Raw genomic sequence first — 22,977 nt, 5'->3', positions numbered from 1 at the left:
GTAAAGTCGTTTCTTACATGAAAAAAAAAGACAAGCGGCCAGGAGATTGCAAATTCATGCCCTGCGGGATGGGAGAGAGGCCAAGGCCCTTTCCTGGTGTCTGGGCGCCTTAGAAAGGCACCTCCCAAGGCCAAGGTTTTATCGGGACAAATCCCACCCCTCCCGACTCTGGGCGAGGAAGGGCGTGGGGCCGAAGAGCGAGGACGCCAGACCCCCGCCCGGCTCGCACGCGGGAGTCCGGTGTCGGAGACCCTGCCAGTGCCCTGCCCGGCGTCGGGCCCGCTGCGGCCCCCGCGCGGTGTGGGAGAGACGGCCTGCGCTCCGCGTGCGTGCCGGCGGGCCAAGGGTTAAGCGAGGCGGGAGCCCCCGGCGCGGGGCGGCCGCCGGGCGCGGAATGCTTAGTCAGGATTCCGATTTCCTGTCGAAGTGTTTGGATTTCCTGAAACCCGCGCCCTCCGCCGCGGAGCGGGATCGTCCGAGCCGCGCGCGTCGCTGCGGCCTCCTCCCCTCGGCACATGGTCGCCCGCCCCTTCCTGCGCCGCGCTCGGCTCCCGCGCCTCGCCCCGCCGCCGCCGCCGCCGCCGCCGCCGCCGCCGCGGGCGGGCACTCTGCACTCGGGCAGCCCCCGGCCCTCGCCTCCCGTCCGCCGGCTGCTCCGGCCGCCGCCTGCTTTCCGCTCCGGGAGCCGCGATCCGCTGGCCGAGGGGAGCAGGGGCGCCGGCATCTGGGCCGCCTCCGGGGAGCCGGCGCCGAGCCCGCGATGGAATAATGCCCAGCGGCCCGCCCGGTCCCGGTGAGTTGCGGAGCGCCCGGACGGGCTCGGCGGGGCCGCTCGGGGTCGCCCCGGATCGTCGGTGCCCTCTGCCCGGGCCCCACGCGGAGAGGCGCCGGCCTGGGGCGCTGGGCGGGTCCCGGCTCTGTTCGCGGCGGGGTGCCGGGTGCGCAGAGAGGGTGCCGGGGCCGCTGGCTCCGCGGGGCCGGGGGGATCTGCGCCCCCGAGGCGCGGGGGTGGGGCGGGTGGATCCAACCCGGGGGTTCGTGCGCCCTCCGGGCGCGGGGCCGCGGCCCCGGCGATGCGGCGCCCCCCGGGCTGGAGGCGCGGGCGCTGGCCGCGGCATTGTCTCTCTGGCGCGGCCGAGGAAAGTTCCCCGCCGATCCTGGAACGGCCAGCCCGGCCCTCGCGGCCCCCTGCCCCGGCGGGGACTCGGCGCTGCAGGCAGGCCCCAGACCACTTGCTGAAAGCGAGCGAAACTAAAGGAAGATATTCCCACTCGGGGCTAGGGGTTTGTGCACGGGAAGACTGGGAAGTGGCGTGTGTTCTTCTACTTGTACCATTTTGGGACCTGCTGCTTTTTCTGAGAGCGACATGAAGTTTCAAAGAAAAAAGAAACTCGCTGGCGTCTGGTATTCTGCGGTTTCATACATCCCGAGAGTTCTTCTCGGGCATTCCTAAAGCGGTTTCCTTTAATAATTTATTTTTCCACCAGCGCAGGGGAATGCAGAGCCAATCTCAGACCGTCGTCAGCGTGACCCCAGCTGTACCTGCACTTATCAGAAGGAACAAGAACTAGTCCCCCCCTCCCCGCGCTCCCCCATCCCTGGCTAGACTCGGTCAGGTTGTCTTGGCGTAACTGATTCTGGGATGACAGGGCATGGATGGCTGAGTAATGTTTGGTGATTTTAAAACGTAATTCAGTATTTTGGCCAGTTTTATGTCTCCATCAAACTTCAGCCCAAGGCCTTTCCGCTTTGTAATTGGAGGGTCACCTTAAAGCGAGAAGATGCAGGAAGCATCATATCTTAACAGTTTAGAAAGAAAAAAGATCTTCCGGAACAGTTGTTTCAGCCCCTTTTAGTGATAAAGATGAGGCCGGGAGAGATCATGTGACTTATACAAAGTCACGTGGCCAGCCTCCAGACTCCCAGTCCAGTGCTCCATTCATTAATGTCAGTTTATGGTTTGTCAGCCACGAAACATTTGGAAATATGACTTCTTGGCATCATAACCTTCATGGTTTTAGTGCCTTCTCTTGTACTGTCTTATCTGTTATTGCTGCTATTTTCGAGATATGCAGTTATCTCAAGCTGCATATTTGGCGATAGTGTTAAAAAAAATTCCTTAACCTTTACTGTTCAGCCACCAAATGGATTTGAAATATAAAATGGGTGGCTTACTATATAGGGAATTACTTTTTTCTATCCCATTCTTTCGTAAAAAATAGAAACTCTAGGGTCCAAAAAGGGGTAGTATCTTAGCACATAATGTACCGTGTGATGTTCTCTAGACTTGATTTCCAACCCTCCTGTATCTGGTGAGCCAGGCAGCCCATCTATTTTTCTTCTGATGAGAGCTCCGATGGCTAGCTTTTCATATTTAGTATGTGATAATGTTGGAGAGAGAGGACTTTTTCGAAAGCTTGCCATTTGGTGAAGGAAACTGAAATTCTCTCTACCTCCCCACTCCTCACCAGCCACAGTGAACAAGATTTTTCAGAATCAGTCGAAGCCTTGCAGGCCCCAGAATGAATGTGTGCATTCAAATGGGGGCCTCCCTTGCCCCTCCTGAGGACCCACGTCCCGGCAGGCATCTCCATGCTGCACGCAGGTGGCTGAAGTCTAGAGGAAGGAAGGGAATCTGTATTACCTGGAACAGCATTGTCCCTGCATTTTCCCTCTGAGGTTTCAGTGGTATTTGACTGAATCCGGCTGCCCCATTCTCATTTTCTCTCCTGCGTTTCTTCTTCCCACTTCTCTCCCAGCTACTCTATCTGGCATGGGCTGGAGAACAAGTCTTTTCTATGAGATACATGAATGATCCCCACATAAGCAGTAGTGACAATGACAGCTAGCATTTATTGAGCACTTGCTGTATGCCCTAGACATGTTCCCTCCTAAGAAGTCCCAAGGAGGAGAGGGAGCTCCTTTGGGAACCTTGCCTAGAAGGGACAGCACTTTTCAGATGCATCTGGAATTTGAGTCATTCTTTCATTTCTCTGGTACACGTTTGCTGAGTGGCTCCCCTGTGGGAGGTGCCAGTCAGGCAAAGATAAATAGGGCCTGGATTCAAGGCCTTCTATTTCCAGTCTCGTCTTTCAGTGTCAGTCTCGCACTTTCTCTTTTAATTAGGTAATTCCCCAAGCAAGTACAGATGAAAATGATGATGCAAGACAAACCCGGCCCCCTCCTCATGGGGCTTGCATTCCACTGGAGGGGCTAGGCAAAAACAAAGAGGCAAGTAACTTTAGACAAATGAAAGGTTGTGTTTCTTGTCGTCAAGGAAACACACAAGGGAACAAAATGACGACCAACATGAAGTGGGGTGGGAGTTGGGGTGGACCTCGTTTGGCCAGAGAAAGGCTCCCGGACACTGAAGGGTTGAGAAGGAACTGGCCAGGCAGAGAGGGTGTTCCAGGCAGAGGGGTCAGAATGTGCAAAATCCTCTAAGCACGAAAGAGCTTGATTGGTTCCTGGGAGTGAGGGAGGTCGGGGTAGGGGCAGAGTGTAAGGGGGCAATGGGGAGAATGGCATAGGGTGAGGTTTTAGAGGGAGGCAGGGGCAGATCTCACCATCCTGGGGACAGTCCCCCCTCCAGGTACAATGGGAAACTTTGATGCGTGTAGACTCAAGGGTAGAATTGGATTGACATTTTTTAGGAGATTACTTTTTAGTGCTTTAAATTTTTTTTTAATTAAAATAAAGTTGACTTACAATGTTGTGTTAGTTTCTGGGCTACAACAAAGGGATTCAGTTATACATAGATATATATGTATATATGTATGTTCTTTTTCATATTCTTTTCCATTGTGGTTTATTACAGGATATTGAATGTAATTCCCAGTGCTATACAGTAGGACCTTGTTTATCTATTTTATATATAGTAGTTTGTATCTGCTAATCCCAAATTTACTGCTTTTTTAGAAAGAGTTGATCACAGAGGGTAAAGAGTGGAAGCAGGGAGACCAGTTAGGAGGCCACTGCAGTAATCCAGGAAAGATGAGGGTGGCTTAGACCAAGGTGGAAGCAGTGAAGGTGGACAGAGGTGAGTGTAACCTGGTGGCTTTGATGCAATTTGGTGCTGGATTAAATGAGAGTGGGGCAGGGGGAAGGACTCAAGGATGACTCTTGGGTTGAACAGCTGGGTGTTGTTTGGGTAGACAGGGGAGACTAAAGAGGGAATGTGTGCCTAAAGAGTCCAGTTCCACATTGGCAGTGCTAAGCTTGAGATGTCTACGAGGCATCCAGGTGGAGATTTCAAGCAGACACGACAGCACGTGACTCAGGACCTCAGAGGAGTCTTAAGGACTAGGAGCATGAACGCGGAAATTATCACCCTGAAGCCAAGCCATCAAAATGCTTGCCAGGACATGTCCTGCCGTTCGTCTCTCTGAGGGTCTGCTATATTTTTCCTCTTGCCTGGAACGCCCTTCCCCTCTCCCAGGCTACTTCCTGCTCATCTCGTTAAATATACCTGTGTCTTTATCTCCTTGAAGATGCCTGTAGCTCCAACTTCCACTCTGAGATCCCAGTGTATACTGTCTTCATCATAGTGTTCAATTAAGTTAACCTTTTTATAGTATCTTACGTGTATGAAAAATCTGGTGCAGCCCTGCCATGTGGTAAGTGCTCAGCAAATGCTAGCTGCTATGATTATTATTATTACTAGGGAGTGATAGATAGGCATCTAAATAAAACTTATCTGAGGATCATCCTAGTGACAAATGGTGTATTAGTTTCCTCTTGCAGCTGTAACAGATGACCACAAACTTCATGGCTTATACAACCCAAACTTACTCTCTTACAGAGAGTGCTAGAGGTCAGAAGTCTCAAATAAGTGTCACTGAGCTAACATCAGGGTGTGGGCAGGACTCTGTTCCTTCTGAAGGTTCTAGGGGACAGCAGTGTTCCCTTGCCTTGTCCAGCTTCCAGAATTCTGCATTCTTTGGCTCGTGACCTTTTCCTCCATCTTCAAAGCCAGCAATGTTGGTCTTAGTCCTCATGCTGCCATCTCTCTGGTTCTTCCCTCTTTTCCACTTTTTAAGGACCCTTTGGATTACATCAGGCCACCTGTATAGTCTGGAATGACCTCCCTATTTTCAGGTCAACTGATTAGTAACCTTAATTCCATCTTCAGCCTTAGTTCCCCATTGCCGTGTAACCCATGTAGCCTGGCACAGTCACAGTTCCTGGGAACTGGGACGTGGACGTCTTTGCAGGCTGGTAGGGGAGAATGTTTTGGTGGCTCTGGGGAGCGGCCCCGAGCCCAGCTGGGGGAGGGAAGACCACAGAAATCCTCCCAGAGGTAGTGGTCCAGGGGTGGGAGTCAGTCTCTACTTGTAGCCTCACTGTCCTCCCAGATACTCACTCCCTCACTGAGCTTTATTCATTCCTTCATGCAAGCTCTTCTCTACGCCCAACTTTGCATGAGGAGTTGGAGTTGAGGATTTGTTGCGCTGTGCATCCTTCGGACTGTAGGCCAGACTGTTCACTTTCAACCTAGGGACCCTAACTTTTCTCACCCCACCTCATGAATAAATTAAATTCACCAACCCATGAATACCTTCCCCTAGCCCACCTACCCTGTATCCACTCCCAGGAAGGGGTCGAGACCGAGGGGTTGGTCCTCTCTTTAAAAGTTGGCTCTGGTTGATTTCCCAGCACAGCGTGAATCCCAACACATGTGCCTTTTGTACAACTAAAACCTTATTCCTGAGCCACAGCTAGTGTCCCCAGCCCCAGCCAGTCCTGTTCCTATAGCAGACCATTGGCCACGAGAGAGATCAAGAGAGAGCATGTGGTTTGATCACAACAAATCCATCTGAATCATGAGGGGAAAAAATAACCCGAGGGTCCTGTCCTCTTTGTGGTGTGTGGCAGGCGACCACATCTTCTGAAAGTAAAGGAAACACACCACGATGTAATGTGTAGCCTTGTCACTGCGAGAGGGTGATTAAGACCAGATTTCGAACATCCTCTATTATTTGGAGAAAATGGGCTCCTGTCCCAGATACCCGCCAGAAACAGACAGCGTCCCGAGACCTTCAGCACTTGGGGGGCCCCATCAGCGCTGCTGGCCGCCTGCGTGCCGTGCTGGGCTGCAGAGAGCCCGAGGCCCCCTGCTGCCTGAGCTTCCCCTGCCAACCCCTTTGGTCCCCATCCCTTGGAAATGCCACCGACTAGCTGGTCTTGTAATATTTTTGGCGTTTCCTCTTCCTCTACCGCTCCAAGTCAGGAAATGCAAAAGTGCACAGAGTTAGAAAAACAGAAAAGTGAGCAAGCAGTGTCTTTTTCCAACGGAGGGAGCCCAGGTGGAGTCTGGTTAGACTTGGGATAAAGAAGCGTGCGGGTCGGCGCTTCCCCCAGATGTGGCAGGGCTTCTGGAGAACCAAGGCGGCGCCCATCGTCCCATCAGCCTGAGCAGAACAGGAAGGAGAGACTCAAGACGGCGCCTGCTCGTGGTTTCGGGGCATGGCTTGTCTTTCCCTCATCAGGGCTAATCATGAGTTTTCCCGCAAGGCTTCTTCCTTTATAAAACTCGGCCTGTGTGACGATTCTGTGTCATGATACCATTATCAGGATGCAGGATGCCTATTTTGTTGTAGTTTTGTGTTGAAATAATTATCCTTTCGAGTAGAAATCGAGTAGAAGGAATGCTCCAATAAAAGACCATGGTATATACAGCTTGCCCTCGAATGGTTCAGAAAATAATTATGTGTATTTTCTGAATACGTAAAAATCACATGTGAGTGAGAACAGAAGGAAAAAGCAAATGGAGTAAAATATTAACAATAGATGAACGTGGGTAAAGGTGACATGTTCCTTGTAATATTCTTATTCTTAAAATGTCCAAATAAAAAGATTTTTGCATTGAAGGAAAAATAAAAAGAAAGAACAACTCCACTATCCCATTGGAATATGGCCCAGAAGGAGCCGGAAGGGTCTTGGGTCTGCTGCCGACCCCACCTTCCCGCCTGTCTTCACACGTTCTGTACTGACCTGAAATAATTTAGGGCAATATCCTGCACAAGGACTCCAGAAATGGGAGCATTCTTACAGCTGTCCTGGGTGAGACTGTGTTTGCTCCAGTGATTGCCTCCCCTTCAGACCGAGCATCTTGCGGGGGGAGGGCGGTGAGGGCTCTGGGGTCCTCCTCCTCTGGTCCCCTTGGGACCAGTACAAGGCAGTGGCAGGCGCTGGGCAGGGAGGCTCAGCCAAGTGCGTTGGCTTCTGGTGCTTGACTGTGTTGCCATGTTTGTTGAGTTTTTATTTCTAATGATGCTACATTTTACTTCTAGAAATTCTCTTTGGTTCTCTTTCAAATCATCCTGGCTTTTAATCCTGGGGTCTTATTCTCTCATCAGAGTTTCTTATTCTTATCTGATGTCTTCGTTTGAAACACACGGACATTCTCTTTCAGATTGCCCCGTTTTGTCCATTTCGGAGGAGCCGATTCTCCCATTTCCTGTGTTTTCTGATTTGGGGGGTTGTTGTGGTTCACAGCCCACCGCTCCTGGGTGGCCAGAGTGGCTTTACGGAGCGAACTTTTGCTCAGCCGAGGCTCTAAGGGTTTCCTGGGTCCTGGACGTGTTCCTTGTGGGAGCTACTGGGCCGAGACTTTTAACCCCAGTCCGGTTGTGTATGTTTGGGCTCTGCCTCCATACCGAGGACTTCCAACTCTGCACCGAAGGCTTTTTCTCCCCTACCCAGACCCCGCGGCAGACACAGCTTTCTTCCGTCTCTCTGTGCTGGAGGGAGGAAGAGTCCAGGCCCACTTCCAGAGGAGGCGGGATTCCCGTGGGGTCCCGGCTTCGCAGAGAGGTCTCAGCCCTCCTGCGGTTCTGCAGGCACCAAGAGGAAACCAGCCAGCGAATACATTCAGTCTTGTTCAGACTCGGGAAAGAAAGAACATTTACAAAAATGTAAAAATTGCCATTTCAAGAAAAACCTGAATGCTTATGAGAACAGTAGCAATAAGATTCGATTCAGGGCAGCAGGCACTGACAGAGCACCCCCCTTATGTGTGTTCACCCTGCAGAGCTGGGGTGGGGGGCCGAGTATGAGCTGGGCCTTAAAATGCCTTGTTCATCTTTGTAACTCCCAGAGCGGGGAAGACCTAAGTGTTTAGGGAGAAAGGAGAAAAGAATGGAATTATATGCATTGTGAAAGACAAACACCGATGCAGAAGGCAGAGTAAGAATGGAAAAGAGTGCTGAATTGAGATGCAGGTTGACTAGTCATGTGACCTTTGCAAGCACTCACTTGTCCTCTCAGAACCTTCCTTCCTCACACGTGTCAAGGAGTCATAACTCCGTCCTGGACCCCCTTGCCCCCATCAGCTTACAGTGAGATCATGAACGTGGGAGGTGAGAGCTTACGAGGGTAAGGGGTCTTTCTTGTCCTCAGGGCCAAAGGACCGCCTATCCTCCAGGGGCACCTTGTTCTGGAGGCACCCTCCGCCTCGCCTCCACCACTGTGGGCGCTGGGTTTTCCAGGGAAGAGCTGCAAGTGTGTCAGTTCCTCAAAGCTTGTGCAAACTAATAGGTGGTTCTTTGGCGTGTGGGCAGTAGTTTGGCTCCGGGGGTCTGAGTACCTCCTGTCTCATGTGATGTTCTTTCCCCTGGAAGTTCCCCCAGGACCTCACAAACGAGGGCTGAGCTGCAGCTGGGAGCCCTTGTGGGACGGAGTTTGTATTTTGCATTGCCTTAGGGATCTTTGATCCGCTCTTCTCTGAGACTGCCCCTCTGGACCGCAGAACGCATGGTCTCTCTGGGGTCCGTCCTTTGGCCAGATCTCTGTTCCGTGGCTGAGCTGATTTGGTGGGTGTAAGCGTTTGTCACGATGCAGCGGGAAAACCATTGGACTTGGAATCAATGATAGCTAATGTTTACTATGTATTAATACATGTGAAGCACAATTGTGAACAGTTTTCCTCCATAAAGTCATTTAATCTTATAATAATCCTACCACAAAGGCGCTGTTTTTCTCCCCATTTTACACAGGAGGAAACTGAGACAGTCAGAGACTAACTTGCCCGAGGTTATATACCTCATAGGTGGCAAGATTTTAAGCAAGGTGGTCTCTGTTCAGTGCCCACTCTCCTGACCACGATGTAGTGTTGCCTCTGAAGACTTGACTTTGGATTCCCTGCCCTAATTCCTCAAGTAGCCCTGGAAGATCCTGCCTGTAGCCTTTCTCTTAGTCTTTTGGAGCTTCAGTTTCCTCTTCTGTAGATTTAAAAAAGCTTGCAGGTTGTTGTTGTTGTTGTTGTTTTTAAGGTGTTAAAGAAAGCAATTTGTACAGAAAGTGGCTGAGTGAGGGGCACATCATTGTCTCTAAACAAAAGTGAGTGGGTTCCAAACGGGGTAGGAGTTCTCATTTGCATGATTGGTAAGGGGAGGGAAAAAGAAAGAACTAATTCAATTTAAAGAGTCTTCACTGCACAGACTTTTCCTGTGATTCCTGTTCTGTGCTGGGCACCCAGGAGACAAAGATGAAAACTCAAGGTCCGTGGGCTAGAATATGTTACATCTGATTAGAAGAGAAAGATGTGGAACATAATTTTGAACTGATAACCATCGATAGGAAAATTACACAAGAATAGCCGTGAGTGTGCGGGGTTGGGGAGAGTCCAGTGGGGGTGGTCGGAGAAAGCTCTGGGGATGAGATGCTCTATGAATTTGCTCTTCTAGAATGGGCAGGATTTCAGTAAGTGGAGAGAGTGGGAAAAGGTACCCAAGGCTGAGGGTAGCCAGATCAGTCTTTGTGGTAGGAGTGTGGTGCTTATGTTTTTGGCGGTCTAAGGAAAACATCTGTTCAAGGAGAATGGCAAACTCTTGGTTAAAATACCACGGCATTTGGGGTTTCTCTCTGGAATGTAGTCATCTCTGCCATTTCCTATACCCAGCCCCCCCAACTCCTGATCTAGAAAAGCAAACTGCGGTGTTGTTTATAGACCTTCCCGTAATAGCCTTTAGCGAGTTTCCTCTCCTAGGACAGTTACTTCCTCAGACCTAAAATAGAACCGCCGAAGGGTGGAGATGTGGGATATTTGCAGATTGCACTCTGTTTAAAGGTATACTTTGGAGGCCAGTGGTGAGGTGTAGCAGACACTGTTGGTTCCTTATCCAGCACCTTTTCCGCTTCAGCCTTGCTGACAGAACATTGATCTTCAGAAGTCCACCTTCCAGAGGCTTTAAGGAAGGTCGGTCCCAGCCTCAGGGTGAATCACTCTGGTCCTGTTCCCCTTGGCAGGGATTGGTTTAGACATGGACATGTGACACAGTGGCTATAAAATATGAAGGGAAATTTGCTGGGAGGATGGGGAAAGATTTTTCTCCATTTTAAAAGGAGACATTTAGAAAGAAATAGCCTCTCCTGCTCTGGGACGTAGTAGCAGTGTTGGCATGTGATGGTCAGTACTGTGGCAGCCATCTTGGGCCTATGAGGGGGCCTTGCTTAGGGGGAACATGTTGAGTGTCTGAGCAGAAAGATGAAAGGAACCAGACACTGAACATCCTACCTGTTTTGAGTTGGCTTCCTGGTACTTGTAGCCTGCAAAACATCTTAACATCTTAATACACAATAGGATGGCCACCTGACATGACATCTTGGTGATTCTGGGTCCACTGCACCCTCCCTCAGTCACCCTGTGCCAAGCTCATCACCCTGTTTGACGTTACCACCAAATTGTACATGTTTATAGCTTTGCAGTCTCGCTGTTTTTTCCACCTGAATTGCCCTTTCCCTACCCTCTCCACCTACCAATGACCCAGCTTACTCTGTAAGGAATGGCTCAGATGCACCTTCTCCGTGAAGCCTTTCCTGATCCTTCCTGTTGTAATTCATTATTTTATTCTCTAATTACCCATAACATTGGTTGCCTCTCGTTCTTTATCGAGTGCCTCTGTGTGCCAGCTGTGGTGTTATACACTGTATCATCCTTGGTGGACTGGGGCAGACCTTACAGCCAGTTGTGAGCCAGCGTGGTTTGTGTGTTCCCAGGGGAGCAGAAGGTATCCCCAGGTGCTTATGAAGCGATACCTGACCCCACCCTGCAGGGAGGGTCAGAGAAGACTTGCTATGGGGTGTAATCCTTGAGCTGAATCTTAAATAATGAATAGGAATTAGCCGGAAAAAGAGCGAAGGGAAGAGGAGGAAATTCCAAGCGTAGGGAGCCACCTTGGCAAGGACGTGGGTGGTGCAAATAGTGTGGTTAGTGCTGGGAACCGAGTGACTCAACATCAGTGAGCCTGATGTTTGAGATGGGATGCACGGAGTCCGGAGAGGAAGGCGGGAGCCACATCCCGGAGCTTGGACTTTATTTTGAGGCCGTTGAGGAGCCACTGAAGGCTTACAGCAGGGAGTGATGTGACACTTGCCCTTCAGGAAGATAGTTCTGGGTACCTGGGACTGCGTGGACTCGGTGGGTGAGGACCAGGACTGGAAGCAGGGAAGCCATTCAGGATGCTCTTGTAGGAGCTGGGAGCCAGTGGCCCAGGAGATGGAGAGGGGAGATAGGCAGGAGGTTTGGCCAGCTCGAGGACTGAAGCGGGAGAGGAGGGGGAGGAGGGAGAGGAGGGGGAGGAGGGAGAGGAGGGAGAGCCATTGAGGGCAATGACTTTTCTGGCTTGTTTACACGGCTGAGTCATGTTTGTGTCTCTCAAGACCGCAGCTTCTTCAGGCTTCGGTGCTACTGTTCTTTGCAGCCCTAGAGGCTCAGTGCCGGGCTTCAGTAGTGATGGGTGGAGAAGAATGAAGTCTGTTGCTTTCTTCTCTCCTCCCACAGCTTCAGATCTTCTGTTCCTGTGAAAGTAGAACGGGAAGTGGAGCTGCGATGTGGTTTTCCTGGTATCCTTGAAGGTCTGAGCCTTGAGAAGAGGGAAGGCTTTCTTACTGCCTGGGGCTCATTTCTTTTCATTTTCTTTCAAGGCTTACTGCCTTTCTTTCTTGCTCCTCCTCCAAATCAAACCAGCCCCACAGAAGCCTGCCCCAGCATCTCCAGTCCAGCCTTTTCTGTGCAGCCCCACAGTTCCTGCCTCAAGCCAGGTTTCCTCAGGATCTCCCCAAAGCCATCTAGCCCTCTCCTGACTTGCTGCCCTCCTCACACTCCATCCTCCAGGCTGCTGCCAGGGGAGTGTCCTTACAACCTCAGACTGGGGTCACCCTTCTGCTGAGCAGGCTTCAGTCCCCTGCTCCATTGTCCGGGCAGTAAGACGAGGAAGAAAGCAGCCTGGCCTTTTCAGCTGCTCAGAGCTGGGGGTCAGCCCTGGCTCTCAGTTTCCTTGCTGTGTGCCCATGGACAAGTCACTTAATTTGCTGAACCTACGCTTCTCTACCTGTGAAGTGGGGAGGCACTGTCTTACTGACTGATGGGTGTGAGAAAGTACGTTAAAATGCTTGCCTGGAATTCACACCCACACCCCTACCACACACCTGCACAACCCTACACGCACGCACATACACACGCGCGCACACACAGGTTTTCTCTCTCCCTTGCATTCTTGCTCATCTCAGTGAGTCCTTAGTGCCCACCCCACGGTAGACCAGATGCTTAATGCATGTTTGCTGAATGAATTATTCCTTTGTTCTCTTGTATCTGAGAATTGGATGGTCTCTTTTTTGGTAAATTTGAGAAACTCTTTCAAGCTGTTCTTTAAGGACCAGAATGAGTGGGGCCTGCAGCTCCGGGGCACACACGTGGAGGAGGAAAGGGAAGTCAGAGCTGGAGCTGGTCTTCCTGATGCCCCACCCAACCTCTTCCCATTCCCCCCCCACCCCCCGCCTTCCTGGGCAGTCAGGAGCCACCTACCCGGGCAGGTGGCTGGGGTCCAGGATGTACCATCCTGAGAAAGGTGGGGGTCCCTCCACTCAGCTGTAATAGACAACTGCAAATTCTAGAGTTTGCATAAGCAGGGCCGCAGAAATTAGTCAGTGAAGGATACATGCGTTTTTCTGAAGGAATCTTAATGTACAAAACATGTGTATGTGTGGGGTGTTCCCATCCTGGAACAAGTTGGGAGTAGGTTGGGGTAAGTTGGGCTCAGCGATGATATTTTAAACTTTCCATTTGAAGGCAGTAACAGCGCTGAGCATTTGCAGATGGGAATCATGTTGGGGCTGAAACAGGAAGTATGCAGAGGGTAGTCAAATCATCAGAAACGAAGCTTCTGTGGTGTAGACGATTGGCTGAGAGTTTGAATCCTGGATTTAGGTTGAGTCCTAACATAGCCCTTTAGTGGCTGACCTGGGGTGAGTTCCGAGCCTCTCTGAGCCTCAGTTTTGCTGCTTGTCAAGTGGAGAGAGTGAGACTTCTGTCTTACAGGGTTGTGGCGAGAACTCTAGTGGTACATGGAGAACAGTGCGAGCGTGCCTGGCATGTGGTCACAGAAGAGGGATGTCAGCTGTCCTGACCAGGGTGATTGGTAGAGGTTGGTTGTGTCCTCCAGTGGAGGTGTGTTGAAGTCCTAACCCCTCGTACTTCAGAATATGACCTTATTTAAAAATATGGTATCTACAGTGTTAAGTTACAAAAAGGTCATTAGGGTGGGCCCTAATCCAATGTGACTGGGGTCCTTGTAAAAAGGGAAAATTTGGAGACAAAGACAGATGTGCACAGAGAGAAGACAATGTGAAGGCAGCCATGTGATTGGAATGATATGTCTATAAGCCAAGGATTGCTGGCAACCACCACGGTCTGGGAAGAGGCCAGGAAAGATTCTCCCTAGAGACATCAGGGAGAGCATGGCCCTGCTGACACCCTGAGTTAAGTCTTGGAGCCTCCAAAACCATGAGAGAATAAATTTCTGTTGTTTTAAGCCACCTAGGTGTTGGTCCTTTGTTATGGCTGCCCTAGTAAACAATGGTGATGGTGATGATGGTGGTGATGGTGATGATGTTGGTGATGATGTTGGTGATGGTGATGAGGATGATGGTGGTAATGGTGATGGTGGTGATGGTGGTGATGGTGATAATGGTGGTGATGGCAATGATGGTGGTGATGGTGGTGATGGTGATGAGGATGATGGTGGTGGTGGTGATGGTGATGATGGCGATGATGGTGATTCAGGAGCACCCTGAGTCTGGAGGAGTGAGAGGGACAGTGTTGGAAAGCCTTAATCCTGCAGCAGGAAGGTGTGGCTCTGTGCTTTAGAAACATCTTCCCCCACTGGGGCTCAGCTACACCTCCCTCATCTCTGCCCTGTGTGTTGGCCTCCCTGGGCAGTGCACTGAGAAGAAAGTCAAACCAGGGAGAATAAACACCAAGTTTAAAGGATGGAAAAAGAAACAGCCCAAGTCCTTTGGTGGTGTAGAGATGGGTAGAACGTAAACTTGAGCATGAGATAGTCCTGGGTCAGAATCCTGGAGGGGAACCCAGCTCTGTCCCTTACTTGAGACCCTTGGGTGACTCATTTTCCCTGAGCCTCAGTTTCCCCACCTTTCCACTCACACTGCTGGCACCCACTGCAGGGTGGAGAGTAAAATCTCGTAGGACAAGGGTGTAGCTCCTGAGAGGCCCTGAATAAAATTCGTTTCTTCTACACGTAACCTCGTTTGCACACGGGACTCTGGAAAAGGGCTGCATGAGGCTTGTAAAACCCAGTTCTCAGGCAGAAAGAGAGTTGGCATCTGGAAAGGCCTGCACTTCATGGAGCAAATATGCCATCACTATGGGTCCTGGGAGGAGGGGATGAGACCCGTGCCAGGGCTCCTGGGAGGCCTTGATAACTCTTATCGGCAGGAGGAACTCTGAGGTCCTCATTGCTCTCCAATTACTCAACATGTCGCAGAAAAGCAGGTAAGGCTTAGTCATGGGAGGCTTAAAAATAGCCCTGGGCGCAGAGCAGCCAAGCTGTTTTCCCCAGGACCCCTTCAGCTGAAGTGCCGCCTCCCCACCCACTCCTGTGCAGTGTGACTCTCGGCCCCTCTGGCCGCAGACCTGGGTGTTTATTCCACTTGTATTTATTTGCGTTTCCACCGTGTACCAGCGTTATTGGGGTGGAGGGCAGGGCAACAGCAGTGGACAATGGAGAAAAATCCCCGTCCTCATGGAGCTTACATTCAACCAGGGAGACAGACAACAAACAGACATTTCCTGTACGGCTGTAAGATGTGACAAGCGCTCAATGGAGAAAAGTTCACCAGAAAGGAGGCTGGGGAGTGCCAGGGGGTGTGCACTTTCAAATGGGGTGCTCATGGAGGCTCTCCTCGGAAAGGTGACATTTGAGCAAAGACCCAAAGGAGCTGAAGGAGTGAGCATGTGGCACTTTAGGGTAAAGCATATCCTAGACAGAGGGAAGAGCCAGTGCAAAAGCCCTGGGGTAGCTGTGCGGGTTATGTGTTCGAGGAGCCTCCAGGAGGCCAGGGTGGCTGGAGGGGCATGAGTGGTGGCGGAGTCTGGTGAGGGGAAAAGGTGGTGGTGCGTGTGCGGGTCATGCCTGTCATTGCTGGGCACTGTGAGGACTTTTGTTTTTACTATGAGTAAGAAGGGAAGCTCTTGGAGAGTTCTGAGGAGAGGAGTGATCTGATCTTGGCTCACTTTTCCACCAGGATCCTGCTTTCTGCTGGGTGGAGAATGGGTTGAAGGGCAGGGAGGTGCTTGGGAGGCTGTTGCAGTCGTGCAGGCAGAAGGGCAAGGTGGCTTGGACCAGAGTGGGAGGAGCGATGGGATGCTTGGCTTCTGGATTTTAGGGTTTCCGCTCCCTGGCTCAGCTCATTCAAACCATCACCACGCCCTGCTGCTTCCACCTCGTTCACCCCAGGGAGGTTGGGAGGACTTTGGAGGTGCTGTCCATCAAGTCCACTGGACTGTGAGCTCGTTGAGGACAGGGCTGCCCCGTCTCTCTCGAGGTGTCCCTAGCACCAGCTTAGTGCCCGGTGTGAGTGGTGGCCATTTATCATGTTCATTATGTGGACGATGAGCCTGTCATTCCCTGGTCCCTAAGATGGGATTTGGAGCCATCTCGGGTGCTCCCAGTATCCCCCTGGGCTTACCCTTATCAAAACATGTGTCCCACTGACCTCGCATTGTCCCTTCTCCCTGCTGGTCTCTGAGCTCCTAAGGCCAGCACTGTTTTGTCCAGTGTCATAGGTGTGGCACGAAGCTCGGGGCAGGCCAGGTGCTGAGGAAGTGCTCCTTGTTGGGGAGTGAAGGCCCCTGGTCCCTTTTGTCACGGGCTCAGAGCAAGGTGTGACAGCCACTGTCAGTTCCCCTCCCAGGGGAATTAAACTGTTCAAAGGCTCCGAGCCTCCAGGGTGGCCCTCTGGCCTTTGGGAGGGAAAAGCAGACATCCAGGGAGAGGTGGAGAGGGCTGCTGTTTGAGCCAGCACACTGCAGGGCCCTCGGGCAGTGCAGTGATCTCCGGGGCTTGTCTACACGGCCCAGGCATGTGGGTAACAGTGTCAGGGGGCTGGGGTGTCTGACTTTCGATGGACCAGCATCTTCCGGGGCTGGGAGACCCAGGCTGACTGGGACGGTGTAGCCAGAAGCTCTTTGGCTGGGCTTTGGCTGGGCTTTGGCTGGACAGACTGGAGCACGGGCAGTCCCGTGTGAGAACGTAACGAACCTCTCATTTCCCAGCTCACTTGCAGGCGTTCATATTTTTTTAACCTCAAGGCCTTTCACGATTTCCTTTTTATTAATTTTTTAAAATTGTATTTTGGTAACAGCTTTATTGAGGTATAATTCGCATACTATACAATCCCATTTAAAGTGGAGAATTCAGTGTGGTTTTTAGGAATTCACGGGGTTATGCAAACCTGACTACAGCCAATTTTAGAACATTTTCATCACCCCCAAAAGAGCCCCATGCGTACGCATTAGCAGTTGCCCCCTTCCCCCGTCCATATTTATGCCACTCTCTAGTTTATGACAGTCTGATTTTTTTCAAATAAGAACTTTTTAGTTTATTTTTTTCAAATACGAACTTTTTAGTTTATTTTTTTAAATGATCATGCTTATTTATTTAAGTTTTATTATTGAAGTATAGTCAGTTTCAATGTTGTGTCAATTTCTGGTGTGCAGCACGTTTCAGTCATACATATGTTCGTTTTCATGACCCTCTGAGTCTTAATGACACAGTGTGTGACACCTAAAACTCAGCGATACTTAAATACAGGTGGATCTCCAGCCGCACAGTTATCATAAAATCATAATTCTTTTCTTTTTTACTTTGATATCATTAACCAACCCTCTCATACAGATAGGAAAACTGAGGTCCAGAGAGGGGCAATGTTTTTGTTTTGTTTTTTTTTAAGTGATTTTATTCATGCATTTTATTTCTAAAAGCCAAAGTGCAAAGGAGGCTGAGCTGGTCACTACATGATAAACCAGCAGGACATTCTCACCTCAAATTAGAAAACCAGTCCTCGTCTGGAAAGTGCTTGTTTAGAGCGTATCAGTTTTTCTGTGTAATCATTCAGTCATCCGATCCCGAACACTCGCTAGGCCGGCTGTGAGGGTCTGGAGCCATGTTTCTCTTCTGCTTCATCTTTTGCACTTCCCTGTCCTTCCCCTCCCCTCCCTCTCCTTCTTTCCTCCTCCCCCTCCTCCCTATTCTAGACTCATCCATGCCCCTCACACTTCCCTCCCTGTTTCAGGCCCCACCTTTGCTCAGGTTGGCCCCTCTGCCTTGGATGCCTGTGACTTAATACCCTGAACTTGAGCATCTCCCCTTCCGGGAGTCCGTTCCTGACCAGCCTGATTCCTGGCAGAATTGACCACCTCCTTGTGGTGCCCTCACTGTACCTTGCACCAGCTTTTGTCAAGGCATCTGTCCCCCTGACTATTTTGTGGCTTCCTGAGAGCAGATACTGTTACGCTGTTATTTTATTTGGAACCCATGGAATTTAGCACAGGGCCTGGCACAGAGTAGTTGGAGATTTTTTTTTTTTTTTTTGGAATTACTGAAACCTTGCAGAATTCAATTTAGGGCGTTTCACACTAAAAGGAGTAGGATGGTGTACTAGCAATAGCGTTAATCGCCACAGTGACAGATACAGGCATACCTCGGAGATGTGGATTCCATTCTAGACCAGCACAATAAAGTGACTGTCACAGTTAGGTGAGTCACACAATGTGTGTGGTTTCTCAGCACGTATAAGTGATGTTTACACTATCCTGTAGTCTATTAAGTGTGCAATAGCATTGTGTCTAGAAAAAACTCATGTACGTACCTTAATTAAAAAATACTGCTAAAAATGCTAACCATCATCTGAGCCTCCGCTGAGTCATAATCTTTTGCCATAGTAAAACCAGAGGTCACCGATTGCAGATCGCCATAACAAATATCATAATAATGAAAAAGTTCAAAATACTATGAGAATTACCAACATATTGACACAGAGACACAAAGTGAGAAAATGCTGTTGGAAAAATGGCACCCGTAGACTTAGGTGACACAGGGTTGCCACAAACCTCAATTTGTAAAATACACAAAATCTGCAAAGCACAATAAAGTGAGGCACAGTATACTGAGGTGTGCCTGTGGTCCCCACGAGGTTTAATGGCTCAGATACAAGAGGTGTTTTTTTTTTCCCCACTTGTGGAAGTCCACAATGGGTATTTCTAGTTCCGTGGGTGTTTGTCTTCCACGTGGTGACTCAGAGATGTAGGCTTCTCCACCTTTGTGGCCCTGCTGCCCCCGGGGGCTTTGTCATTACGTCCACTGGCGGGAGGGGTAAGTAACACGGAGGAGGCAAGCCCACTTCTTAAAAGCGTTGGCTTGAGACCCAGCAAACAACATTTCTAGCCTCCTTCCTTGGCTGGAGCTCTGCCCCATGGCTGTGCCTGACCACGAGGGAGTCTGGAGAATGGAGCTCAGCTGTGTGCTTGGGAAGAGGAGAGGCAGGGTTCTGAGGAACACCCAGCACTCTGCCGCACTTGGCCAGTGGGCGTCAAAACTCTGTCCTGTGATGCTCGGTTGAAACAATGGGGAATGTTTGGCCTGAAGAAGCTAGATGCCTGAAAGGTGGGATTTGTGACCACAGATCATAGTTTCCAACCCCTGGTCTAGAGAGATCTAAGGTCCCTCCCATCTCGAGACACTGTGATTCTATTCATTATGCCCTCTGTGCACAGTAAGGGGCAGGGCTGAGATCCGGCTCTAGGAAGCTGGTGACCGAGCCTGCCTGCCCGCCAGCTGCACCCTGTGTTCCTCATTTGAGCCTGATCCCAATTCTAAGATTGCTGCCCCGAGGGAGAGCCATAATTTGGTGTTAAGAGGAATGAATGACATCACTCTCTGAGCGCCACCTAATGTTCTAGGTACATTTTATACATTCTCCTAAGTTAGTGTGCAAGAGTCCTAAACCAGCCCAGTGAAGTTGGTATTATTAGCTCTATTTGACAGATGAGGCAACTGAGACTCAGAGAAGTTTATACAGTTGCCTAAGGTCACACAGCTGGGAGGTGGTTGAATGGGTATGTCAGTTAGGAAACTTCCTGCTGCATAGATCAAAAGTGGCTTAAATGAAGCTGTGAGGAAGTGTACTGATTCATGTAACTGCACAGTGGGGGCGGGGGTGGTGATGGTCAGTCATTGTCCCCAGAAGACGCACAAAGTAGCCTTGAACTGAGATAATTAAAGAATTTCATAAAGGAGTTTTTTAAAATTGAGGTCAAATTGACCATTAACTATTTTGAAGCACACAATTCAGTGGCATTGAGTACATTCAGTGTTGTTTAACCACTGCCTCTTCACCCCAAAAGGAAACGCTGCACCCATTGAACGGTGACTCCCACCTGCCCCCCCTCGTTGCCTCTGAGCCCCTGGCGACCTCCCGTGTGCTGTCTGTGGATTTAGCTATTTTGTTTTTGTTTTTATATGTTTTTATTGAAGTATAGTCCATTTACAGTGTTGTGTCAATTTCTGGTGTTCAGCACAATACTTCAGTCATACACAAACATACATACATTCATTTTCATTTATTTTTCACCGTAAGTTACTATATTTAGCTAATTTGGATTTTCATATAAGTAGAGTCATACAACATGTGACCCTTTGTGTCTGGCTTTTTTCCCTTAACATAATGATTCTGAAGTTCACCCATGTTGAAGCACGTTATCACTACCTCCTTCCCTTTTACGGCTGAACAATATTCCAGTGTATAGATGGGCCACATTTTGTTTATCTGCTCACCTATCGATGGACATTTGGGTTGTTTCCACCTTCTGGCTATTGTGAATAGCCCTTCTCTGAACATTCATGTACAAATGTTTGTTTGAAAGCCTGTTTTCAAATCTTTGGGGTGTACACCCAGGGATGGAATTGATGAGTCAGTCACCTGGTAATTCTGTGTTTAACTTTTTGAGGACCTGCCGAATGTTTCCAAAGTGGCTGAGCCATTTTACATTCCCCCCCGCCAGCAATGTATGTGGGTTCCAGCTCTCCACCTCCTCGCCAAGACTTGTTATTTTATGTTTTTTGGTACTATGGCCGACCTAGTGGGCAAGGAGTGGTATGTCATTGTGGTTTTGATTTGCATTTTCTAATGACTAATGCCTTTGAGCCTCATTCCTGTGCTGCTTGTGGACCACATAAAGGGACCTTTAAGAAGGTGTGGGTAGGTGTAGGGGGCTCCGGGGACAGATGCCCTAGGGCTCCTGTGTCGTGCCCAGTTTGAGGGCCGGGCCCTGACCAGGGCTGAGACTTGGGTGGAGGGTGGCAGCCAGTTCACAGAGACCCCTAGAGAGGGAGTGGGGGTGGGGGCCAGAGGAGGGCAGCCGGGGGATAGATACCCTCCCTTGCCCTCCCTCCTGTCTCCTGCCGGGGCTCCCTGTTGGCTGAAACCATCCTGCAGCCTGAGCGTAGGGGGCCCTTGTATTTTTGGTCCCTAGAGGTCAACCTGGGGCTCACAGAAGAGGGGAGAGTAGACAGCGAGGGGCATGTGGCTCAGAATTAGTGTCTGTTCCAGGAACCCCCGCTCCATTTCCCTGTAGTTCTCCAAGTCTGCCCTTCTTTCTGCAGTGGTGTCTCCCTGAGGCTGGCAGGGGGACAGGCTGCATCCGTGTGGCTTCCCATCTTTACCGTAACATCCAGAGGAAGAGAGAAAACACCATTTCCAAAACTTCTCTAAGAGATCGAGAAAGAATTTCCCAGAAACCTCCAGCTTCAAGCCTCCTCGACCCCAGTTGGGTCACGAGCCCCTCTGGACTAATCACGGGGGTGGTTCTGAACCAATTGGGCCCACGCCCAGGAGCTGCGGGAACACATGCTTCCTGGGAGAAGGGGAATCCCCAAGGAAGTCCGGGATGAGGAAGGGTGCTGGGTAAACCCCACGGTGCCCTTCCCTGGGGATTCCTTGGACCATCTGATAGGCTGAAGCCCACGCTTTCTCCACCCTGCCACGCACCACGCCATGGATGAGACCAGAAGCCTGGACAGGGCCTCCCGGAGGGTTTTATGTCCTCGCTGCTGAGTCACCCGGCAGCGTGTCCTCTCCAGCCCGCACCAACCTCCCAGGCCTCCTCAAGTCAGCGCCTGTCATCCCTCCCCTGGTCTGTGACCTCAATAACGATTCCAGGGGGTTAGGCCTGGCTCCACTGGAACCAAAGGCCTGAGTTCAACCCGGAGTTTAGGAAATGGGGTCTTTTAGTAGATTTTGCCACACAAGACAGCATTTTAAAAACCTGTCTATTGTATGATTCTGTTTATATATGAAATCTCCAGAATTGACAAATCTCCAAATTGACAAATTAACAACAGAATTGACAAAGAAACAGAGTTACACTGTTCTTTTGCCAGGAGTGGGTAGAGGTGGATGGGGGCCCTGGGGAGTAGCTGCTGGTGGGTATGGGGTTTCTTTTGGGGGCGTGAAGACGCTCTAAAATCGACTGCTGTGATGGTGGCACAACTCTGAATTATATTAAAACCATCGAATTGTATACTTTGAATCAGTAAATTGTATGGTATGTGAATTGTATCTCATCAAAGCTGTTACAGAAAAAAAGACCAAAGCTGGGTCTACTGCTATTCTTTTTGCTTTATTTAAAGTTGAAGTTGGTTGCTACTTTATTCCCTTAATAATAAAAATCACATGTAGCTTATACCATGTCTTCTTTTTCCTTCCTCTCTTCTCCCTCCTTTTCTTCTTTCTTTCTTGCTCTCTCTTTTCCTTACTCTTGTGTAGATAAGTACCCACCTCCCCTTAGTCTATGGAGGTCCTGTGGACCCGACCCAACCTCTATACCCATATGGATCCACGAGCAATTCCCAGCCAGTGGAGTGATCCAGCCCCGGGCCACGGAGATTAGTTCCAGGATGCACACACGGTCAGAGTCAGCCCTGAGACTTTTCTGGGAACCACTGGGAAAAAGAGGCTTTCCGTCCACAGGGATTGCTGAATTGTGACTGGACATAAACCTGAAGGCCAGTGGCCCCCTGGGGGTACGCCTGCCCAAAAGACTCCCCCGTCACCACTCCAGGAATGTGGAGCCAGCAGCTGGAGAGTGACCCCTCCCTGACCGCATCCTTTGAGCCCCAGCATTTAGCCATGCCCGAAGTTATATCCATCCCTGGACTTCCTAGTTTGATCAGCCCATAATCCCCACCGCTGCCTTTTTTTTTTTTTTTTTTTGAGCTGCTAGGTATTGGGTTTTCTGCCTCATGAAATCAGTCTAGGTGTGGCTTCTGCCCACGTGGGCCCTCCAGGCTTGTGTGATTCAGATGACCCCTTTCCACAACAATCCCAGGGCCATGTGAGGGAGCTGGTCTTTCCACCCTGTCTCTTGTATCAGAACAAGCCAAGAGAGCTGCTTCCACAGAGGAAACCGGCTGACGCTAGAACATCCTGACCCAGCACACAAAGTCCTTTGTAAGGTCCCCGATGGTGCTAGGGACCGCCCAGCAGCCTGCCAGTGGCCCGCAGGGAACGGCCTGTGTTCCTCCTGTTGCAGGCCTGCTCGTCTGTCTGTGCACCTGCACCTGGCGTGAGTGTGGACTGGAGAGGGGCCTTTGTTTCTGAAAAACAAGGGGTCCCCTCTTT

General features: G+C 50.4%; 1 protein-coding gene across 7 annotated transcripts in view; it reads left to right on the top strand.

Annotated features, from left to right (window-relative positions):
- The first annotated feature begins 380 nt into the window (after positions 1–380).
- Positions 381–22,977, top strand: part of ASAP1 (ArfGAP with SH3 domain, ankyrin repeat and PH domain 1) — a 311,752-nt gene continuing 289,155 nt past the window's right edge. For 3 of the 7 annotated variants that reach the window (XM_072949727.1, XM_072949726.1, XM_072949723.1), the window contains exon 1: positions 663–793. Coding sequence is in view for 4 of the 7 variants with exons in the window: in XM_072949721.1 (XP_072805822.1) it covers positions 516–793 (278 nt within the window). In the remaining 3 variants the exon portion in view is untranslated. Of the gene's footprint in view, positions 794–22,977 lie in introns of all 7 variants that reach the window. The other 4 variants (XM_072949722.1, XM_072949719.1, XM_072949721.1 and 1 more) reach the window with 3 other exon arrangements.

This window comes from Vicugna pacos, chromosome 25 (assembly GCF_048564905.1).
Source record: "Vicugna pacos chromosome 25, VicPac4, whole genome shotgun sequence".
Taxonomy (NCBI): Eukaryota; Metazoa; Chordata; class Mammalia; order Artiodactyla; family Camelidae; genus Vicugna; species Vicugna pacos.
This window is presented reverse-complemented; position numbering and strand designations above follow the sequence as displayed.